Source organism: Lacerta agilis, chromosome 8, assembly GCF_009819535.1.
Source record: "Lacerta agilis isolate rLacAgi1 chromosome 8, rLacAgi1.pri, whole genome shotgun sequence".
In the NCBI taxonomy this organism is placed as follows: domain Eukaryota; kingdom Metazoa; phylum Chordata; class Lepidosauria; order Squamata; family Lacertidae; genus Lacerta; species Lacerta agilis.
This window is the reverse complement of record NC_046319.1, coordinates 18,359,076-18,383,239: the sequence shown is the minus strand read 5'-3', so window position 1 is coordinate 18,383,239 and position 24,164 is coordinate 18,359,076. Positions and strand designations below refer to the sequence as shown.

The 24,164-nt window shown below is 42.1% G+C and overlaps 1 protein-coding gene across 1 annotated transcript in view; it reads left to right on the top strand.

The window, feature by feature from the left end:
• The window catches only part of MORN1 (MORN repeat containing 1), a 66,698-nt gene that overhangs the window by 4,896 nt on the left and 37,638 nt on the right, over window positions 1-24,164 (top strand). Inside the window, exons 4-6 of the mRNA XM_033156958.1 lie at window positions 1,852-1,962; window positions 4,219-4,309; window positions 4,991-5,078. Of these exons, the coding sequence (XP_033012849.1) occupies window positions 1,852-1,962; window positions 4,219-4,309; window positions 4,991-5,078 (290 nt within the window). The remainder of the gene's footprint in view (window positions 1-1,851; window positions 1,963-4,218; window positions 4,310-4,990; window positions 5,079-24,164) is intronic.

Sequence of the window (24,164 nt, the reverse complement as noted above, 5' to 3'; positions counted from 1 at the left end):
CATGTACTCCTGGGAGGAGAGGCTGGGATATAAATGTAATAAATAAGCTCTTCTGCTTACCTGCTTAAGAAAGCTAGACGGGTCACTTCTATGATTTATAGCCTGTTTTTGCTGCTCATCATCTGTTTGCTTGTTTGTTTATTATTTCCATTTGTAGTCTTTTTACTATCCAAAGCAGTTTACAGTAGATAAGAATATATAAATATTTATGTATACACAAATAAGTGCAATAAAAACCATGTCAAATGATTTATATATATAAAAAAAAAACAAATACATAAACAATCTCCATATGCCTAAACATAATAGCAACATAAATAAAGTCAAGAGAGCATTGCAAGGCAACATATATTATACAGTACAATATATCTATCAAGCAAACCGCTCGTACTCTGCAATAACTCACATACAAAAGGTTACTGCCAAGCATACAAATGTGCCCCACTCTTCCCATCTCTGAAGCACTAATGGACTCATGATGCAACACCCACTAGACCATCTAATATTCTTCTCCCATCTCTCTCCTGAGAGGGGCCCCGTTTTAAACCAGAGCAGGCAGTTGTCCTGCTGGGTATAAAACTACTTCCATCTACTCACTCCCAGCTACACAATTGTAACATCCACCTTCCAGGGCAGCTGGATAACATTCATCTTGTTTATTCATCTTTTTTATTATTTATCTTGTTGGGTGGCTTCTTTCAGAAATTTTTGTTCTGTTGCTTTTTATTCTACGTATTTTGTCTTTCACATCTCCTTCTCTCTGAAGTCCTATTAACTTCAGGTGCCAGGGACCTCAGACCTTCTCCATGGAAGGGAGATGCTCTACTCCTGAGCTACAGCCCTTTCCTAAGATTTTGTTTGTTTTAATATGGTCTCATAAAAATCTATTGCCAATGGACTCATTTATTGAATTAGGCTTCAGGTTATTTCATTCCTCCTTGTCACCAAAGCTTATTGCCTGCAATCTAAGCATCCTCTTATGCCTGTGTATAGGTATAAATGGGGGGGGGGGTCATTCTTTCTTCATTGAGGCCTGCTTATTTCACATGTTTCACATATTGCAAAATTCATTGAGGCAGGTGCTTCTGTGTAGAGATTACCCGGTAATGTGCTGCCTGTGTGTAAACATGTAACTTCATGCATATTTTTTCCTGCAAAATTGCAAGTGGCTGCTTCTTCTTCCACCATCCATAGTTTAAAGATGCAGTGCAAATCCTGCTTATTCAACACCCTTTATCAATTTCAGTTTTAGTTTCAAATTTCATTTATTCTTATTTTGAAATGCTTTTGTTTATAGAAAGCTGGTAAGGTATGTACTGGCTCAAACATGCAAGGCCTGAGCAGGTTTACTCTGAAGTAAGTCTCACTTAGTCCAAGGGGACTTAGGACCACGGCACTAATTGCATTCATAGTGCCACTTCATTCCTGCTCTTTTTAATGAATGGTTTGAATGACTGTCTGCCATCAAAAAGCTGTTAAGTTGACTATGAAATTAAAGTACTTCTTACCCATCCCCTAACCATAAAGAACATACTGTACTACGAATCTTTTCTTTTCTTTTCTTTTTTTAATATGGCACTAATGTCATTTTAAGATACCTTGGTGTTAAAGACCTAAAGGAATACGGATTACGATTCCATTAGTTTGTAAGATAAAGACCCAATGAACACTTCCTTTGTTCTTGATTAAGCTACCCTGGTAATAAAAAGCGGTTGGTAATTATTCACTTGTAATGTCTTGTATCAAGAACAGAACGGTCAAAATCTTTATTGGAACACCAAGGATTATTAAGTCGCATTTGCTGGAGCAATTTCCTCCCTGTGTTTTACTTTATCATATATTTGATTCAAGGGAATACTTATTCTGGCCAGTTCCTCTTTGGAGAGCTGCATGGGCATGGAGTCATTCGCTATGCAGATGGTGGAAAATATGAAGGGGAGTTCTCCTATGGAATACGAGAAGGTAAGCTGAAAGACAGGGCTGAGGCCACGGAACTAGGAAAGTTCCCCTCTTACACACAAGGCTGCATATTAAAAATAGCATAGTGGGAGATAAGTAGATTTCTTTATCTCTACCCAAGTGTTCTTTTTATTTGTATGCAAGTACATAGAGAGCTGCCTTATACAGAATCATACCATTGACCCATCTTAACTCAGTACTGTGTATACTAGGTGTGGAGAACATTTGACCCTCCAGATACTGTTGAACTACAGCTCTCATCAACCCCAACTAGCATGATCAGTGGCCAGGTATGATGGACGTTGTAGTTCAGCAACTTCTGGATGTTGTAGTTCAGCAACCCTTCCCTTAAGACACAGGAAGCTGCTGCTGTCTGACTAGTTCAGTATTGTCCACACTGGTAGCAGCTCTCTGGACATGGTTGTTTCCCAGCCTTACCTGGAGATGCAGGGATTGAACCTAGGACCTGCATGCAAAACAGGTGCTGAACCATTGAGCTACAATCCTTCCTGCACAGTAACTATAGTGCACTGACATTCTACTTTAGTTTGGAGAAAATAACTTAGGGTGGATCTAAACACCGGGGGGGGGGGCTCTATAAATAAGTCAGAAATCAGATCATTATAACAAAATAAAAAAATCCCTATGGAAAACGGTGTTTTAAAAATTTCTGCTCTCTGGCACCATCTGGTGTTTATAGCGCATTCAAATCACTGTTTCTTTACTAATGTAGCTGAGTCCTTACTGTTTCTAAAATGATACCACCATCACTTATAAGGAATAGGTAAGATACATCTCCTAAGTGAAGGAGAGCAGTGGTATTTCCAAATCCCAACTGCTCCAGCTTATCGATATTACTGCTTGTATGGCACTCTGCAAATTTGAGGGCAGAGGTCTGAAAGGTCAATTGTGTGAGGAGCCTCAGTAAAAAGAGGAGACTCCTTGCTTCACACGTTTGCCCTTACACTTGTAAAAGGTTTGCAGAGTGACATGCCAGAGAGGGCAGGTCTTAGCAGCACACACACATCCAACCCCATATTGTGAGTTTATTTACTTGCGATTTTAAAAAGTTGACACAGGGCCAAGGATAGGTAACCTGTGGCCTTCCAGGTGTTGCTGGACTGCAGCTCCTACCACCCCAGACTGGACCATGCTAGGTGGGGCCAGCATGAGGTGGAGCCCAAAAGCATCTGGAGGGTCAAAGGTCCCCCATCCCTTTGTTAGATCAAATGCACCAGTACATTTTCTGATATAATTCCTGCTGAAATGATAAGAGCTGCTCTTGCACATATACATTTCCTAGTGAATTTTTGCCCCGTGTGAATTCATGTTAACTGGTGGGCTGTAAGGGGTGGCATTTGAATTCCCTGCTTCAGGCCCAAAAAATATATTGTGCCAGCCTAGAGTCTTGGGATTTAGATTAAGGCTCCAGTTTAATCAGAAGCACTGGTTTATATGCTAATGTGCTTTTGCATTAGTTCAAAGTACTTCCACTTATGCAAGCACCACCACCTCCCTCAGATTTTTGGCTATACCCCTCATGTCACATCCTGTACTGTTTTGGGGGGTTCTGCAGCTTTCAGTAGCACCCTTTGCAGGACTGCAACACATTTGGTGGCATTGGTTGAAAATCTGGACAGGGTGGGCTTGCATGAGTGGAAGTGCTTTCTGTTTGCACAGAAACACCTTTTGATTCAAGGGACTGGTTAGAAGTGCATTTGAGTGAAGTTAGGAGTCACTTTGGACTTTGTGCAATGCCTTGTGGGGAACAGGACACCCCAGGGACTTGTGTTTCTTATCTTCCACACTTACTTGCACAATCAGGTGTGGAACTTGAAAATCTCCCTCCACTCTCCATGTTCAGATATGCAATAAGAACATAAGAAGACCTCTTCTGGACCAGACCAGTAGCCCATCTAGTTCAGCATCCTTTTCTTACAGTGGCCAACCAGGTGCCCCAAAGTAAAGCCCAGAAACCAGAAATGAGTACGACAGTTCTCTCCACCTGTGATTCCCAGCAACTGGTATTCAGAGGCATATTATCCCAGTGGTGGAGGGAGAAACATTATTATGGCTAGAAGCTCTATCCCTGAGTCAGGAGCTTATGTATTTGGTCTTGGGGTGGAATGGGAAGAGGTGAGGGCTCAGCTTTGAGCATGACAAAGAAACATTGAGATTAGGAAGCACATTTCTGGGTTTGCTCTTGGTTGGTACATGGAAGTCTTCCATTTTTTGCTACCATTTCCCCCCTCTTTTCAGGCCACGGGTTACTGACTGACAAGGATGGACAAATATATCAAGGAAGCTTCCATAGCAACAAAAAACATGGAGGAGGGAAAATGATCTTCAAGTAAGCCCCCCCCCCTATTCTGTTCTTCTTAATTGGATGTTGTTTTCAGGTTTAGCTTGAAACTACCGGGCGTCAATTCAGAAAACAGCAGCAACAAATCATATCATGGAATGCGTCAGGGATTCATTCATACCTGAAGCTAAGTCAAGCAGAGTAGGTGACAATAGGACCAGTTGGCAGACAGCTCAAGGAGGATGCAGAAGCATAAACAAAACTATTTGTGGTGTCAATTTTGCGTAAGTGGTTATGGTGCACCATTAAGAAAAATAGCAGTGGGAGTGCCCAATCAAAATTTTATTTTATATACCATTTAATGCCAGAATAGGCTTCTTAGCATTTTACAACTATAAAAAACAGTGAAACAAACATTAAGTTATAAGCACCTGTAATTAAAATAGCGTGTAGGTACTCTGGATTCATTATTGTCGCCTGAGGCTCAAGTTGCCTCAGTGGCGTAGAGTGCCTTCCATCATTATTATGTTGCATGCTGCTATGGATACTTTTAGTAGATGTGAAGGATATAAATAAATAAATTACCCGTTAAATTTCAAACTTACCCAGTGGCATTTCTGAACCAGCTGCTTTTTCTCTCTTGGTCATCTTGGAGTAAGTATTTATTTCTTGAATTCTCAATGGTTGTACAAGCAACCTGAGAATTTTCACCTTCTTATTTATTATTAGAAATGGGGATGAATTTGAAGGAGACTGGATCCTGGACCAGAGACAAGGTCACGGAATGCTTCACTGTGCCAGTGGAACTGTATATGAGGTAAAAGTGTCATGAGAATCCATACAATAATGAGATCTTTCCTGCCTTCTGGTTTCATTAGAGGCCTACAGTAGCACTGAGCCTACTTACATATCGCTTCCTGTTCCAAAGCTTCCCTACATTCCCTACATTCTTGAACATCATCCCTGCCTGTTCTTGTGCAGGTTTTTACCACCAGCTAGACTTCTAGCTTTTTCTTCCCTCACAGAAGTTGGACTGCAAACTCTCTTAAATTCCCTCAGCATCTGAGCATTCTACCATATCTTCTCATCCATTATGTGGCCAGCATGACTAAGCCGCTTCTGGTGAGCCAGAGCAGCGCACGGAAATGCCATTTACCTTCCCGCCGGAGCGGTACCTATTTATCTACTTGCACTTTGACGTTCTTTCGAACTGCTAGGTTGGCAGGAGCAGGGGCCGAACAACGGGAGCTCACCCCGTCGCAGGGATTAGAACTTCTGATTGGCAAGCTCTAGGCTCTGTGCTTTAACCCACAGCGTAAATCTCTTTATTGCATATTTTGATGGGATTGCTGGCCTTAGCAGTTTCATAGGTCTTTTTCCTCTTTCTTTTTACGATACCTCCCCCCCCCCGACTCACCTCACTTTTCTGAATATCTGGTATCCATTACAACACATGGCTTGTCCTGTTGCATTGCTCAGAGCATGCAGAAAGGCCATTCATGCATAATAATGTCGGAAATTAAAAAATGGGCACCTGCTGATTATCTGTCTGTTAAGATGTCAGATGTGTTCAGAGATTGTCTCACATGAAGCTAGCCTAGTGTATTTGTAGCTAAGCAGATAGAATCTTAATGGTAGTTGGTGCAGTTTAAAATCTTCTGAAATCCACATTTTTCTTGCTTAGCTGGCTTGCAGAACAGGCAGCTTGCCACATACTAAGAGCACGCCACAACCTATATTACTGGCTACAATAGAATGGTTCTTTCAAGCCTAATTTGAGCAGAAGGAAGGGAACTCTGTGTGCTCTATGGAAGGGCATTTGAGGGCATTCATGCTTCATGGGCGCCATGTTGGTGACCCCTTTCTCTCAATACTGCAACAGATTGCAAATACCCTAAACATTCCAATACTTTTCTAAAAAGAAAGGTAAAATTTGTCCTATTTTATGGAGGACAGTCCTCTATTTCAAAGAGTCATAAATTTGTTTTTTGTTTTCTTTAAATCTCGTTTGTTTGCTTGTTTGTTTTAGTTAACAACAAGTTTCAAACTTAATATGTTGATTTTGTCATCAAAGCATAATCCCATAATTTATCAGGCCAGTCCTTTATCAAAGGTAGTGTTTGTGACTTCTGATTACTTATTTTTGCATATACAATTCTGGCTTCATTATCATATAAGAAGACAGCTTTCTATATTCACCTCTAACAAACTCATCTAAATAATATCATAAATAAGAACACTGAAAAGAGTAACATACCCCATTATCTTTTTCATAATTTTACTAATCATTTTCCAGTAGGGTAGGGATTTGGGGTTTTTTTTGGCTTTTGGATATTGCCTACAGATATGAGGGAAGCTGCCTTCTTTTCTTTCACATTGCCAACAGAACTCTGGCTAATTATTTTTTATTTTATTTATTATAACTGGAGAAATGTAGCCTGGTGAGATGAGCTTAGAACAGTTTTGATACCTGTTATCACTGCTCTAACTTGAAAGTGTTCATATCAAAGGAGGGGATGCATTATTATTACTTTTCCTCATGACAACAAATGTTAAAATATTGTCCTGCACAACAACATTTTTATATCTAAACATATTATTATCTTCCCAGATTCTAATTTTTGAGCTAGTATGGTGATAGTGGTGTACTTTATAATACTCCATGTCAATCCCATTGTCTTAGTTAGATTAGAAAAAGATCTTCTTCCCTTCATAATGCAGTGTGTAATGTTTCTTAATCAAGACTTAATCAATGGATGCCGTTTTGAATCAAGAATGGCAAACAGAACCTTTCAAAACTGCACAGATTTTAGCCACTGATTTTTAAAAAGCACTGGTTTTCTTGGGGTGGTGGTGGAGGGGTTCTTAGAATTCCCAAGCAACGCCAGGTACAAAGCTGCTGGCAATAACAGTTTTAAGTTAGGAGCTGCCAAACCCTCTCTCACCTTTACATGATACAACACAAATGCTAATGAAAACAAGTCGTATTTGAAGGGCTGTCCTATCCCAAGTTCAATCTGAAGAGAAAGAACCATCAGAAGAGAGAGCAGCGATCTGCACAGAAGGAAAGGCAATTGCTAGGGTGGCCATGTGTCCTGCTTTATAGAGGACAGTCCTTGCATCTGAAAGGTTGTCCGAGGGCAGTCCTCTTTGAAGGGCCTTGAACTTTACCATCAACAATTCACAGCACTTGGACAGCAGACAGCACAGGCACACAGACCACCTGGTCATAGTCTTCCCCACTATGGTGGGATGCATTGTGTTTCTATTTAATTTACGGTAATTATTTCTAAAGTTGCAAGTATACACATAAATATGCCCTCTTTTTTTGATGATGAACAAGTGGCCCACTCTACTCCTCCTGTTTATAGATGAAACTTTATTCTGCTTCTGTGATTCTACATTTTTGTCATTTGTACTCCAGATATTTTGATCAAACTTGAATTTTTAGCCACCTTGAATTCTCAAAGAAAAGCAGAATAGAAAAAAAATCTGTTAAATATATGTTGCCTTAAGAGTATTGCGTGTATACTACTCTTTGTGTATTAGAGGTTTGATAATCGTGAAATATCGCTAACCAAAATACTGTTTTTGAAATTGTGTTAATTGGTGATAAAGCAGGAAGGTCTTTAGTGTCTCATTGCTTTGCAAAATTGCGGGCAGCTGGTTCTGTACTTGTTTTCTACCACTTGATGGCTCTCTAACATTTGCTTTTTAAAAATGGAACTTCTTCCCTCTAAGTTTTTCCCTGGCCACGCTACAAAGTTGTGGCTCTAGGCTTAGCTAGCCCAGGAGTTGCTGGAAGAGAGAGGGGAAAGGGAATCAAGGTCCAGCCAGAATTGAGGCCATTGCGGGGACCAAATAACCAGCACTTCTGGGTGGAACAAAGAAACAGCCAGCTTTGTGGAAGCCTGTGAGACTCAGAACTTGGTCTTGGCTGGCTGTGTGCAAATCTTTGCTTCCCTGCATAGCAGGCAGGATCAGAAAAGGCTCGGATAACATTCCACTTTAGGGGAAGTTAAGACTTTTGGGACTTTTTAGTTAAAAAAAAGTAGATTGCTGTTAAGAGAGGACACACTGGAGGCTTATGGTTCTATCCAACAGTCGACCCATGGGAATTAGTAGGCCTAAGTCATGCCTATTAATTTCAATTGATCTACTGTGAGGAGGGCTAATGTTGGGAATCTCTCTCCCTTTCTTTCTCTCTCTGTCTCTGTCTCTCTTTCTCAGAATTTTCCTCACCTGCTTAGCTGAAACTGCCCCAATGCTTGGATTATATTATTTTTTAAGCAAAATTTATATACATAATAATAATAATAATAATAATAATAATAATAATAATAATAATAATAATGTTTTTTTCTGAATTAGCATGAAAATATTAATTAAACAGGCTTTAAAAACAGTATACATGATAAAATATCAAAATACAGATAAAACCAACTGTTAAAAAACCCCAGATATACATAATAAAATTATATGCCTGGGTAGGCTTGCCTCTAGAAAAATGTTTTTAGTAGGTGTTTAAAAAGTGCAGTATTCCAAGGAATAGTTGCTGCCAGCCAGAATAGACAATATGGACCTAGAGTAGGAGTGGGGACCTTCCATCCCATCAGCCAATTTGGGTCTGGCAGGGGTCCCAGTTTGGCTCGGGATACTCCCCCCCCCCCCCAACTATACCCACCTGTCCTACCCCAATGTGGCATCAGGTGTGGAGCATGTAGAGATGTAGCAGATTTGAAGTCCCTGCCCATCAGTCACACTTCAAAGCACCATCCCTTTGCAAGTCATGCAAGGTGCTTTGAAGTCCCAGTTGCATCAGGAGATTGACAGGCGGGTGGTCCCACCCATCTGTGAAATTTTCCTACAAGACATAGGGGAAGATGGTTCCTTGATGGATAAGGAATCTGACCTGTAAGCATCTTCCTACACTGGCTGAACTTAGATATTTCCAAGTGTGATGCATGAAAGGGCTACTGATATTTGGAATTCTCTCCAGGAGACATGGTGGGTAGTCGGGGGCCTGCCCACATAGTAGAAATCTTCTATTTCTTCCTTTGCAGGCCAGACCCCCAGGAAGTCTGTGGTTCTGGCAGTCTCTGGTAGTGTGCCATGCATAATGAGTGTGATATAGGCAGTGCTTTTTTCAGGTGGTACTCAAGGTTATGCAGTACCGGCACCTTTTTTGTTGTTAAAAAGTGTGGCACTTACTGCAACAACTTCATGGTGAGTACTGAGGGGGGAAAGCACTGGATATAGGTAAAGAGTAATACAGGGCCATCTTCTTCATTCCAGCCCTGTAGAAATGAACACTTTATATACAGCACATTAGAAAGTGTGATGGCTTCTATTAGAGTTGTATTTGAAAAAAATAATAGCTTAAACACATTTTCCAGTTTTGTTTGAAGCGGCAGTTAAAATTAGCTCTTGTTTGCATTTATTTATGTTATTAAAGATTCAAGGGATTGAATGTTCCTAGATCTGTTAGTCATCCTATTTACGTATTCTACAACTGTGTATATATGTGATCTAAAGCTTCCTAAGTCTGCCAACAGCAATAATCATTCAGGATAATTGAGAGAAGCTGGTGCATAAAATGCTTCTCATTTGGACATTATCAGTTTGCTGAAAAAACTGAAAAACAAAGTGTGTGAGGTTGATCTTGCTGTTGGATCGTTGATCTAGCATCTTTCTGTGCTTACCAGCTTGGAATCTGGTACAGAAAATAGGCTTCCTGAGAAACTTTTATTTTAAAATAACCCCTGCATGCTTCTGGTCCTCATGGTTACAGAGTGGGGAGAGCTTGGCAACAATTGTTGACTTTTTTGTTTTTTGTTTTTTGGTTCCTCTGTTGGAGAAGCTTTGGACAGGTAATATGTTAGTAGATTAAAATAGATTTCCAAAACACTGAAGCGCTGTATATAGCCAATACTTCTTTATTTATAAGTAGGCAACCCATAAGAAAAATATAATGGCAGCTTACAGTGAAATAGTTAAAATACCATAGGTTTATAAAATCATTAAGTACAGAACAAATGACTGACCAATGATGAAACTGATTCACTAAATATGCTTGATGAAACAAGCACTTTCAGCAGGCAGCGATATCTGCTAGCCAGGAATAGTAAGGAGCCAGAGAAGTGCCGGTTAGCCCCCGTCACTGAAAATTTGTTCCACCTCAAAAAAACACAAAAGAAGGGGTGGTGGCCTTGTTCTCCCTTTCCCTCCCACCTCCAAATTTGAGGCAGACTTTTGATGTGCTGAAAGTTCTGCCTAATACAAATCCTAGGTTCAGTCCCCAGAAAAATGTTACAGTACTTGATAGCAGCTTCGGGAAACACTTCGGTCTGTCAGCATAGATAGCTGTGGGCTAAATGGGTGACTAGTCTGGCTTGTTGGAAGGCTGCTTCCAAAGTCTTAAATAGTGGCTCTACAACTTGTTTTCATTGGGGACCACTATTTTGGGGGTTGGAGAGAAAGAGCAGGATAAGCTCTGTGCTGCAGTTGTTTTCCTACAGAATGTTCTCCTTTCAATCATCTTTGAAAAGATTTCAGGAAGCAGAGTTAGGCAGTGCTTTTTTCCTAGGACCCTGAGGGGCCACTGCCTGTCAGAGTCAGCAACACTGAGTAACCCATCCTGGTGCAGTGCAAAGCAGCTTCCAGTGTGCCGCTAGCATAATTCAAAAGGTGCTAATGCTTCCTTCTCAAATCAGCTATTGATCGATTCATCTTCAGCCCTCTCCTGTTTGTTGTGGCTGTTTCTTCGGCAGAGCAGATAGCAAGACTTTTTCTTCTTAATCTTTATGAAAAGCTCCTTCCTTGCAGGTGGGAGAAGCCCATAAGGTTAGCCACCTGTTCCGTGTCGTTTAACAGGTGTATCAAGCAGCAGGCCTTCCTCCGGGAAAGAAGGCAAACTAAATGCAGCCAAAACACACAAAAGAGGCAGCAACAGGGAAAGGCTGCAGCAAAGCATCTGCTAACTGGAAAGCCAGAGATTTGCATGGTGTCAACAGTGTGTGTGTGTGTGTGTGTGTGTGTATGTGTGTGTGTGTTAGGATGTCATTAGAACAATTATTAGGGGAAGGGCCATAGCTCCATGGAAAAGCATGTTTTTTTGCATGTAGGAAGTCTCACATTCAATCCCTGGCAGCCCCAGTCTTAAAGGGGCTTAAAGTGTCTCAGAAAGCATATTTGAAAAAGATGCTGGGGATGCATTGCCAATTAGATTAGGCAGTGAACAGCCAGGTCAACCTGTGGTCTGATAAGACAGTGTTTATGTTTGTTTTCGTACACAGCTATTGAATACCTTTATATAAAACTCTATTTTTTTTTTCAAAATCACTTTTGGGATAGGCAGTTAATACATTATAATTCCCTCTGATGCAGGGCCGGATTTAGGTTTGATGAGGCCCTAAGCTGTCCTTTGTCAACAACAAATTGTCACTGTTTTTTGTGTTGATTTTATGTTATATGATAATTTGTGGACCTAATAGGTATCAAAGCCATTTGCCCATGCAGAATGTAGGTACCCTATATATAGAAATGAGCAAACCAGTGATATTTTAGGGAGCAGGCTTATATTTTGGAAATGTACATCCAGTTTGTTTTTTCTTTAATTTTTTTGGGGGGCTGCCAAGAGAGTAGGGCCCTAAGCTATAGCTTGTTTAGCTTACCGGTATATGTAAATCCGGCACTGCTCTGATGGCAAACTCAGGTGCCTATCAGTTTGGAAGTAGAACTGGGGCACCACAAAATAAGGTTGTGATTTCTGTACACTTAAGTGACTTACTATGTAGACATTTATAAGTCTGGAAACTGAAATGGAAAGCAAAGGAAAAACCAGTCCAACAAGAACTGTGGCCTCCAAAAGCCCAACAGGGTATCAGCTGGGAAAGAAAAACAGGCATGGTGTGAATTGGCCTGCTTGAATTGCTTCCATATCCAGATATTATTTATTTTCTGACCACAAATAAAATAAAAACATTACACAACATAAAAATATACGAGCTCAGATAAAAAGCAATAATGAGTTAAGTGAAATCACTACATTTAGGAATCTTGGAGTTTGTCATGTGATTTAAAAAGTTAGAGCCCTCCAATGAAATGATTGACCAAGACTGTGAAGATTGGCTAGTGAAAGACTGCACAATGTATCAGAGTTATGTAGTTCTGTGCTTCAATCTATATTGAAAAAGAACATGCAAGACTTCCGGCGGCGACGCCATTGCGGGTGGTCGTGGGCTGCTTCGGCTGCGAGGCGCCCAGTCCATCCCGGGGGTTGGAGCCCCGCTACCGCAAAGCGGGGCTCCGGTGGGGTGCGGGAAGAGCGTCCCACACCCTGGGCTCCCCGGCTGTGCCCGTTGTGGCTCCGAACCCTTCCCTTGCTCCCCCTGTAAAGGGGGAGTGGGGGTGAAGGGACGACGGAGCCGGGCTATAGGGGACATGCCCCAACCGGGATGCAAATGCGGCGACAAATCCTGTGATGAGCGTCTAAGTTCTACCTGTCCTTAATGATCTGAAAGAACCCGGTGCTTGTGAGTACTTGATTGATTTTTATATCTTTGGAACGATCCGGGGGGAAGAGGAAAGGGAGCCTGCCTTCCTCCCTTCGGGAGAGAAAGAAAATAACCAGTTTAAGTGACTGCTGCTACAATAATGGATACAAAGTGTTTGGAATTTGGAAACTGAGACTGCTGAGATTTCCCTCTGGGGACTAAGTGGGCAGAAAATATCTCCATTTAAAGTTTTGGTCTTTACGCTCTGGCTTCAGAAAAAATGGCGATGGAAAATCTGGACTGATGTGGGAAACAATTGAAACAAAGGAAGGAAGAGACAGGAACTGTAATTTGACACTCACCCTCTCCCCCAAAATGCTGGACTTTGTGTTTGAACTTGTTTTGAATTCTGGACTAACGGATGAAGAAATGCTTACTGTCTTGAGGCTGGAACTGCTTAATCGGAAATTGCAAGTCTTGAGTGGGATTATAAATAAAAAAAAATCTATTTTCCACAGAGGAGGCTTTTCAAAAGTTTTACACAATGGAAGAAAACCTTGGCAAAGAGTTAGAAGGGATGCTTGAAGGATGGTCTGAAATGGCTGGGCGACTCCGGGAAAAGGAACCGTTCTTTGGGGGTGGCAGTCCCGGAACGGCAAAATCTGCAATATCCAGACCCCGAGGTGAGAGCTTGGGGGCAAGGGACATAGAATTAAGATATCTACAAGAAGAAGAAGTATGGTACAAAGAAGCGGAGGAGCCCAGAAAAGATGTGATGTGTATCCTGAAGCTCGATGCAAGGTCTGTTGTGAATGTGGCCTGGATCTGTGGACATTTGCGAAAAGAAGACAACTGGAAGATTGGTTCCGGCGAAAGACAGAGAAAGACAATGGACAGAGGGGGTGTGGGGTGAAGTATTAAATGTAAAATTTAAATGGTCTGTTATGGTACCTGAAATCGGAGTGTGAAGGTTGTTAGTTATAAGTTTATCTTGAATAAGTAAGGAGATATTGGATTTTAAGTTAAAAAGCAGCATGATAAAGGACAGAAGAAATAAGTTTAGACTTTATAAGAATATTTTGATAAGATTTATGATGCAATAGGATGATTAAGATAATTGTGTTATGTTTAATTGAAGTTAAACTCCTTTTTTTTTTTTAGAGAAAAGCTGTTAAGAAAGTAAAATATGGATTTAAAACCGAAGGTGAAAAGGCAGGGGAAGTCAAATGTCAAGATTTGGAAATAGAATTTTTTTTTGTTAGGTATATAAACAACAAGAAGAATCCTGGCAATATATGTATTTGTATTTGTTTTGTATTTGTAGGTGTGGGTCTGGGTGTGTGTTGTATTATGAAAATGCTAATAAATTCTTCATAAAAAAAAAGAAAAAGAACATGCAAAACTGACTCCACCTCTTTGTTATTCTGAGGACAATATCTGCTGCTTACAGAAGCTTTATTATATCCACCTAAAAAGTTTTGAGGGTGATGCATTAAAGCATGCCAAAGAAAAGAAAAGAAAACTTCCTTAAACCAGATAACTGGTTTAAGCCATGGTTAGAATTAAGACAGAGTGAATGGGGAAGGGGAGGACAAAGTCCTTGTAGATCAACATCTATTAGTCTGTATTTAACAATATGTTCAGCTTGCTCACAGTTCCTAGATAAAGGATGAGAAGGAAGTAGTCCTGCTGAAACATTTTTTTTACAGCAATTTCTTTATTCAATCCGTCATCACGTGTAGTACAGCTTAATCTAGAATAAGCAAAAAGAGTGAAAAATAAACTTGAACTAGTATCAAATTCCATGACTTTTCACTCTAGAAGCCTGGAAAGTGTAGTTGGGATTGGGCACAAGTGCATTCTTCAAACACGCTTCAACCCCTCCCCCCCCAATACCCCAAATGGAGGGGAAAGCCTTGAAACAACCACATATTGTGATGGGGTTATAAGAGAATTTGCCACTTTAATCACATGATCAGTTACATAAAGTGGCATCATGATGGAATAGTAAATATGCTTCACCACCCTGCTCTTGAACTATTTGGAGGCTATGCAAATAATCCTGAATCTACTGGCAGATCAAAGTCTATCTCTTGTCTGCGTCATCACACAGTTGCTCTCCCATTTAGGTACTTTCCAGTTCAACTTCCAAGATGAATCTCTCGTATGTGTTTTAGACTGTTGTGTGAGACCACTACAAAAATATTTTAAAAATAAAGGCAGAGCAATGAGTTGACGCCAGATAATGTGGTTGTTTGGGCTCTGGATCAATCAAACAGAAGCTTAGGGAAATGATATGCTGTCAGAGGCATGCACAATGAGACTGAAGTAACCAAAATTAATTGCAATAAGAGGCATAATAGCTGCTCAGTTAGAAACAGAAATACTATCAATTAAGTGAAAATTGCTTCCTTAAAGTTAAATACATGTTTTTCTTGCCACTGATTTCAAAACACCTTTTCCTTATTTACATTATAAGCTCAAGAAGCCCTACACCGCCTGCCCCTACCTTCTCTCCCGACATTCTTCTGAAAGAGAGCAATACCCAAAATATACATTTTAAAACATTAATGAAGCCAAACTTAAGTTGTATTCCAGAACAGAGCAATCCGTGTGATCACCCAAAAAGTTACAAGAGGGGATACTATTTGCCATGTTTTGGCAGCAACAAAAATGTGCTCCAGGACTTTTAGAATTTACAGTGAATGGATATTGTCCTTAAGGGAAGATGTTTTCAAAACTAGCAAGAGTGTTCGATGATGATGAAATCTCAACTTGTATGCCACTTTTTCAAAATCAAAGCCCCAAGTGGCTCACAATCCATAGATTCTAAACAAACAAAAAATCAAATAAAACAACATAATTAAAATCAAACAAATTTGAGACTTAAAGAATCTAAAATTAAAAGAGTAGCATTAAGAAATGCAAACTTAACAGCCAGCATAACATAATCAAATCCCAGAAGTGGCCCCTTTCCCCTACTCTCTCCAATATATCAGATCCTGAGCAACCTCCAAGTCTTCTGCTAATGTAACAGAGTATTACTGTAGATTTACACTGCAGAGACCCAAGTGCATTCCTTGATTGGCCTAGCCAAGGATTGTTGTGAGGACAAAGGTGATGGGAAGGTGCCATAGTCACCTTCACAGCTGGTGATGCAGCACTTAAGCTTCCTGATTTCAAAGAGGTGGGCCATTCTTCTGACAAGCCACAAGGTGGTTCTCCAGAATCCAGCTTTCAACCTCCCAGTCCACTGGGACCTCCTCTGTGTCACACTGCTCTTGCGGTCCCAAGTTCTCATTCCTCAACACACTAGGACATCATAATAATAATAATAATAATAATAATAATAATAATAATAATAATAATTTATTTGTACCTCACCCATCTGGCTGGGTTTCCCCAGCCACTCTGGGCGGCTTCCAACAGATATTAGGGTACATTAAAATTCTTACAGGTTAGACTCTCCCAATTTGAGCTTCTACCATTCCTCATCATCCAACCACCCTCTGCACAACAGCATGACACTGACCACCCCCCTGCAACTGATGCCTGCTAATACCTTGCTCTTGGGGAAAACACCTTGCCTACCTTTGCATTCTCTGCTTTGCTTCATCTCAGCTTTGCTTCCTGACCCAGCTATTGAAGCCCACCTTTGGACTTCCTCACTGTGCTTCAGCTCAGATTCTGTTTAGGACCCTTCATTTCATTTCATTTCATTTCATTTTTTAAATTTCTATACTGCCCTTCACCCAAGGATCACATACTGTATAAAAATATAAATATAAACAAATATAAATATAAATATAAAAACTTCAAAAATACAGGATTCCCCTTGCTGCTCCCTTATTCCTCCAGGGTTTGGGCAGCCTCCTATCCTGAGCTTTTAGTTCCCCCTCACCTGTGGCTCTGGGACCAGACCAAGGCAGGGCACAAGTAGATATCTTTTACATTGCCTCCTACCTGTTTTGTTTGCTGGGATTGAATTTGGGATTGCAATAATTCAACAACCAGGCTGTCCAATGGGGCTGAGAATATGAGAGCCAATTGTAGGCTTCTCCTGAACTGAACTACCAACCGCAGGCAATGGAAAATAAAGTGAAACTGAACTAAAAGTAATTAGAGAACATTCCCAAATGAACAATAAATGTTTATCGGAATATAACATGGACCTTCTACATGCAAAATTGGTGCTCTGCTATGGAATTGCAGCCCCTCCGTCTTGGAATTTACCTTTTTTAGCCCAAGTTCAGGGCATGCTGTGGGTTGCAATCCTGACACATGCCTCCTTGATACTTCTGAAATCTTACATTGCAGTCTTCCAGCAGTTGCTGTGAATATTGTATATCTATATAAAATATGTGATAGGGTAATCTTCTTGGGAGAAAAGCAATGACAAACCTAGACAGCATCTTAAAAAGCAGAGACATCACCCTGCCAACCAAGGTCCTTATAGTTAAAGCTAGGGTTTTCCCAGTAGTGATGTATGGAAGTGAGAGCTGGACCATAAAGAAGGCTGATCGCTGAAGAATTGATGCTTTTGAATTATGGTGCTGGAGGAGACTCTTGAGAGTCCCATGGACTGCAAGAAACCTATCCATTCTGAAGGAAATCAGTCCTGAGTGTTCGCTGGAAGGACAGATCCTGAAGCTGAGGCTCCAGTACTTTGGCCACCTCATGAGAAGAGAAGACTCCCTGGAAAAGACCCTGATGTTGGGAAAGATTGAGGGCACAAGGAGAAGGGGACAACAGAGGACGAGATGGTTGGACTGTGTTCTCAAAGCTACCAACATGAGTCTGACCAAACTGCGGGAGGCAGTGGAAGACAGGAGTGCCTGGCGTGCTCTGGTCCATGGGGTCACGAAGAGTCGGACACGACTAAACAACTAAACAACAACAGCAACATACCCTATATTTCTGGTCCCAACTACAGAACCACCCAAGGCAGCTTTGTTGTTGTTGTTCAGTCGAGCCCCCGGAACTACTTGACCATCATGTTGCTGCCCCTGAGAGAGCAAACAGTGAGAAGAACAGTACAAATTTATGAGCAATGGTGTGGGCTGGGTCCAAAGGGAGACACAAACAAATAAGTCACTGTATCAGTGGTGAGGGTACAATTTGGGGTAGGAGCCCACTGAGATCATTTTGTTCAGCCCCCCACCCCTGAACTGAGTAGACAGCTTCTACTTGGAGTAGATAGCTTCTCTCTTTTCCACTTCCAACCCACAGAGCTACTGAAATCTTTCCTTCTGGATGAAGGGTCACTGTAAGACTTAGTTATTCACTCAGGAATCGGTGACCAGGGATTCAGACAGAACAATAACTGTGCATCAAGAGACAGGTGTTTGTTTGTTTTTTTTAGAAGGATGCAGCTGACATTCACACATGCGTTTAGTCCAAATGTATTCCCCTGTGTTCATAACTAGCCATCTGGATTGGCTTCACAGAGTTGAAATATGCTCTGGAGAAGTAGTCCCTTTGCTTTTGGAGACTATTCTGGAGCAAATGTGTTGCGTACTTTGGCGTTAGTGATCTGTTAACACCTCTCTTGAGTTGCTCCAGGCTCTCTGGTGGTTAGATTCTCTGTCCCACCCCCCAGCTTAATCTCTAGCAGAGTGAAGCGAGTTTTCCACTGCAGCTCACAACTTGATTCATGTCAAATAGAAAAGCATTGCTTCAATTGCAAACCAGCTATTTACAATACATGCCTTTTATTTTGTGTCTTTTCATCTCTGTGAGCAGTGGGAAATGGCCTTACGCTGAAATGGAAGTATCTTTGTATCTGTAACACAGTAACTCAGTTGCCTACCATATTCAGTAATGGTTGGGTAATAGACAATGGTATTTAATGGGGAGAAGCTATGGACATTGGTATCTGCCTTATACAGAGTCAGAATACACCATGGATTGAATCTGGGACCTTCTGCATGCAGATGCTCTGCCACTGAGCTCCAGCATGTAGACAGGGGTGCCTCTTGAGTCAACTTTGTCACTAGAGCTCAACTCAGCCAGACCGTGTGACCTAAGGAACCAGTGCAAGCCTGACTGGATCTGTAAAGCTGATGTTGTTCCAGGCTTGAGTCCTCAGTCTGAGCAACTTCTGCCTTCTAGCCACATAGACCAATGTTTTTCAACCTTTTTTGGGCAAAGGCACACTTGTTTCATGAAAAAAATCACGAGGCACACCACCATTAGAAAATGTTAAAAAAATTAACTCTGTGCCTATATTGACTATATATAAAGTAATTTTTCAATTTTTCCCACGGCACACCAGGCAACATCTCGCGGCACACTAGTGTGCCGCGGAACAGTGGTTGAAAAACACTGACATAGACACAAACACCCATCCCATCTCCAATCCAGAACCTGCCCACCTTTGATCCCACATTTGAAGACCATCTCTGGTCTTTTTGTTCCTGATCTGCTTTCTCCAGAAACAGACCTTCCCCCCTGCCATCTGCAACATGTGTTGGAGCAGTGCTAAGGGCTGGCAGTGGTATAGATGTGGCCTTTGATCTATGTTTAATTGGTGTCAGAAAGGACCAGATGGAAACAAAGGAAGGGTTGGTTCTAATTGGAAACCCACAGCATGAGATAGCCAGCTTGCGAAAGGTTGTGGCTGCTCCCCCTCCATTTGCTGTCTAGATGGTAAGTGGCTTCCTCCCACCCCCACCCCAAGAGCCCCTCTGTTGCTCCGGCTGTTCATGCGCTTGGCACTCTTTTGCCACACGCGACTAGCACGAAGGATGCTTTCAAGAATGTCAGCATTTGCAAACCTCTCTGTGCGTTACATCGCTAAGCAACTTTTAGAAACACTTGCCCCCACTCTTCTTGCCATCTGGGAGAAGAGGCTGGTCTAGGAAGCCATGCCAGGGGGAGATGGAGGAGGAGGCCACATTGTATTGGGTTGGGGGGGGTGGAGTAGAGAGGGTGATTTAAACAGTGAATAAATGAGAGAATTGGCAGGATATGGACAGCCTTTTTAAAAAAAAATTAACAAAAATTATGCATGATGATCATGACGATGCATTCTGGAGCAGTCCCCGGGTGGTTGTGTTTTTTTGCAGATTTGAATCACTCTTGTCTCAAGTGTGGCATAAGGCCGGTTTCCTACGGTTGTTCATGCCAAAATAATCTAAGCAGCCCCTTATATTCTTCACTCTTGTGTCAGACAGGCACAGATTCTCTGCTTCTAATGCTACCATTGCTGCTGGTTGGATACCAACAGCTTAAGCTTGAGGTTCCTTGCTTGTGACCTAGGCAGATTGTAATTGAGAGAAGCCACCGGGTTATTCCTGTAAGCTTCCAGATTGACTGGCATGTGTCTGCCTCTGCTCTGGTTGCTTGTCGCCTTCCCAGCTGTGGGGGGTTGGATGCTGTAGTGGGAGTGAGGGGAGACCCTAACCTTCATGTCTGATTTTTAAACGTTCTTCAGGGCAGGTACTTAAGTTAATTTTATTTGTACTGAAGTGGAACTGTACACATTGATCCTCCATTGCAATTTATCATACGCAGTGGCGCTCTGGTCCATCTAGTTCAGTTTTGTCTATACTGACTGGTAGTGCCTGTACAGGGTTTCAGACAGGAATCTTCCCCAGCCTTACCTGAAGGTGCCAGGGATTGCATTGGGGTCCTTTTTTTTTTTTTTTTTGCACGCCATCGTTCACTTACAGGGGCCAGCGCCTCCTTCATTCCTACCAGTTGCTCTTGTTCACAAATGCACATGAATGTTATCATAAGAAAATACTAGAGCCCGTAGTGAACATAAACAGCAATGAGAATGGGAGCAGAAGTGGCTAAAGTGCAGTGTGTGATGTGGCTACCACTTGATATGGTGTGATGTTTTAACCCCTCATTTAAAAACAAAAAGATCCCAGGGTATCTGTCCAGTTAAAACAGTAAACTTTAAATAAAAAATCAAATAAAAATTCCTGCTATTAAACAATCTGGACCATGAAACAAAACCACAGCAGAAATCCTAACAGAAAACCAAGCTGCATCACTCTGGCTTAGAGATGTGTGTTTTTCATGCCATGCCCGAAACTCATTAAGGAGGAAAACAACTGCAGCCCTCGGAGGAGACAGTTCCACAATGGGGGTGCCACAACTGAAAAGGACCTACCATGCTTTGCCAATGCATGAGCTTTGCTTCTGCTCATCGGTTGGATAATGTGGATGGTGTCTTCTGCAGATCTTGAAGCACAGGCTAGCAGAAAATGGGAGAAGAATTGCTGCAAGTATGTTCTTTGGGATCAAAGCACAGCCACTGGCTTTGTTGATGTTGTGACAAGAAGGAGGGACATGAGCATTGGGCTTGTGTGCTTCCCAGGTCCTTTGTGTGACATGGGGAAGTTTAAAGCATTTGTTTACCACTTAGAACAAACTAGTTTCCTGCTTCTTCGTAACATTGAGGAACTAGACACTGCCATCAGGATTCACAAGTGACGTTCTGTGCTCCAGAAGGCAGCCTGGGACCTAAAAGTTCATTTTACACATTTATTTTTCGCTCCCCTCCTTCCACCCCACCCCACCCATGCCCAAGGAGTGCAGAGCAACATCCTGGGCTCACTAGTTCTACATACGGACCAACTGATGCTATAGGAACAAGAATATAGGAAGATACACTGCTCCCGGTCCATCAACTTATTCACCCAGCCCATTTTGGTTTGTCTCTAACTGGCAGCAGCTCTCCAGGGCCTCAGGTAGAGGAAGGTCTTTCCCATCACCAGGTACCAGACCCTTTTAACCAAGCACGGGACACCTTCTGCATGCAACAAACCTGCCTTTTCACGGAGCTTTGCTCCCTTGCATGTTGAATGGCCGCCTGTGTGTGCCAGAGCCATAAGCGCCTTTGTGTTTTGCCTTGTTTCAAATGGGTGCTTCTTTGTCATGTGACCTTTTATACTCCTCATGGGGCATGGAAAAGAAAAGAAACCTCAGCAATATGCTTAAAACACACTACTCTCCTGCAGTTTTTGATTTTGTGTATATCCACAAATGGGGGCTGAGTGACTCCAAGTCATACTTTTTTGCCCATCTATTCCAGCACTGTTCTTTTCAGCCTTTTCTGCCCCCACCCCAGCCCCCAAATCCGCAGTGGTGTCCCAGGGCAGGGCTGTTACCAATCAGGACACTTCCTTAAGCCCAGAGGCAAATTAATAAGCATCCCTGGTTGCCGAAATAAGCTGGCATCTCCTCCCGAGCTTCCGATACCCGCAGAGAAGTCGTGGCTCTTTTTAAAGCACACACACCGCAGAATGCTTGCCTCTTAACAATGATATTCTCAGTAGAAGTATTTCCGTGGAACGCTTTAGAAGAGTGATGGAAAGAACAGAATAAACCCAGTTGCTGCAGCAACATGTTTTCCAATGCCTGTTTTTGGGCTGCCCATGCAGTCATTCTCTCTCTCTCTCTCTCTCTCTCTCTCCCTCTCTCCCTCTCTCCCTCCCTCCCTCCCCCTCTATTTTGGATACTAGTTGCTAAGGGTGTAAAAAAGAGAGAGTGGCAGAATTTGAGTCTCTGGATCCATCTGGGATTTGAGGTTGGCTCAGATAAATTTAGAGCTATAGTAGCACTTTGTTCCGCACAAGCCACCGCTTGTCAGCTGGCAGCACCGGGAACTCAACCGACTGCCACACAAAACACACACATAAATGTACGGATTTTCATTTGCAGCCAAGGCAGTTGACTGAAGGAGAGCTGGCTTCAAAGCTTTGGGAATGGAGAAGGGAAGGCTCGCTAGCCCTCAGTATCCTGCGGCACTTGCGCCCACCAGACAAAAATCCACACCACCTTGTATCCCCTCACTTCCTTCTAGTATTTTTGCAAAAATTATACATCCACAATTTTGTCTTTTGTCAGTGCTTGTTCTGGGAGTCTTGCCTTGCCCTGATGGCTGTCACAGATTGGTAGATGCCTTGTTACCTCCCTTGTTACTACCTTTGTAAGCCAACCTCCCATTTCAGTTTGGCCCTGGTTGTTGTTGTTTTTTTCCTTTTTGTATGCCAGCATTATGTCGCCTGACATTCTCACATTGGCACACCTGTCCCCCTCTTGCAAGGACTTTGCACAGTTTGCCATTGTTGACTCTCTTGCCACTGGCCCACCAGTTGTAAGATCTTGGTTAGCAACTAATTGTTAACAGGGGCTGCATTTGTATGGTCTGGCACCAAAGAAGCCTTCCAAGGCTGCTTCCGAGTGTCTTAACCTTCCCGCTTTTACTGATAAAATAATATCAATAAATAAAATAAAATATCAATAAATAAATGGATCAAAAGGCAGTGTGGTGGACACTCTAATTGACCATAATACCATTCAGCTGTTACACATTCTGGAATTCAGAAAAAAAGTTTTTGCCAACTATCTATAAGCCGCACAATAAGTTGTGTTTTTTGGGCATCTGTAGGCAGAAGTAGCCTACTCTGATGACACCATCACCATAAAAGCCATGCTTTTTTGTAGTCGTTTTTTCTGGTTTCCCCTTTTTTATTTATAGCATTTATATCTTGCCCTTTAGCTGAAAAGGCTCTCAGGGTGACTTACAAACATCAGTACCCAGATGGCCCCTGTTCTCAGGCTCACAATCTAAAAAGACATGTTGCAGGAGGAAAAAAGAAGGGGAGAGAGGAGGAAAGAGCAGAGGCTCAAGTACTCAAAATTGCAGCCCAAATCAGTGGTGTCTTGCTTCTCCCTCCTGTTCTACCTCATCTTCCTTCAGAGGCTGCCAGCCAAAGGAACCATGGCATTTACAGGATTTCAGTAGGAAGTTCCAGAACATGCACTGATTGGAATGAAAGCAATATGCCCACCCCAAAACTTTTGCAGGTGCAGGTGGTATTGAATGTGGGAATCACAAATAACCATCCCAATCCCAGCATAAGCACAAATCGTCATGAATGCATTTTTAAAAAGGATATTGGGGGAGGGGGAGGTTTATGCTATTGGAGGTGTCCATAACTCTCAACTCTCCCCAAACTCTATTCTATTTACAGACCATTTTTGTTTATTTAAAATCATTTATAAACTAATTACAGTGGACGCTCGGGTTGTGAACACGATCCGTGCAGGAGGTGCATTCACAACCCGCAGGGTTCGCAACCCGCACCGTTGCGTCTGCGCACGCACGTGACGCAATTTGGCGCATGCACAAAGCGTGATTTAGCGCTTCAGCACATGCGCAAGCACCGAAACCCGGAAGTAACCCGTTCCGGTACTTCCGGGTTCGGTGCGTTCATATCCTGAAAATGTGCAACCCGCAGCAAGCGCAACCCGAGGTATGACTGTATTTAAAAATTTCTAAACAGTGCACAGCACATGAAAACAAAACAGAAATTCAAACACATAAAACAGGGTTCAGTCTTACGGGACATGGAGAGACTAGGTAAAAGGATACATGTGATTCTACTGGT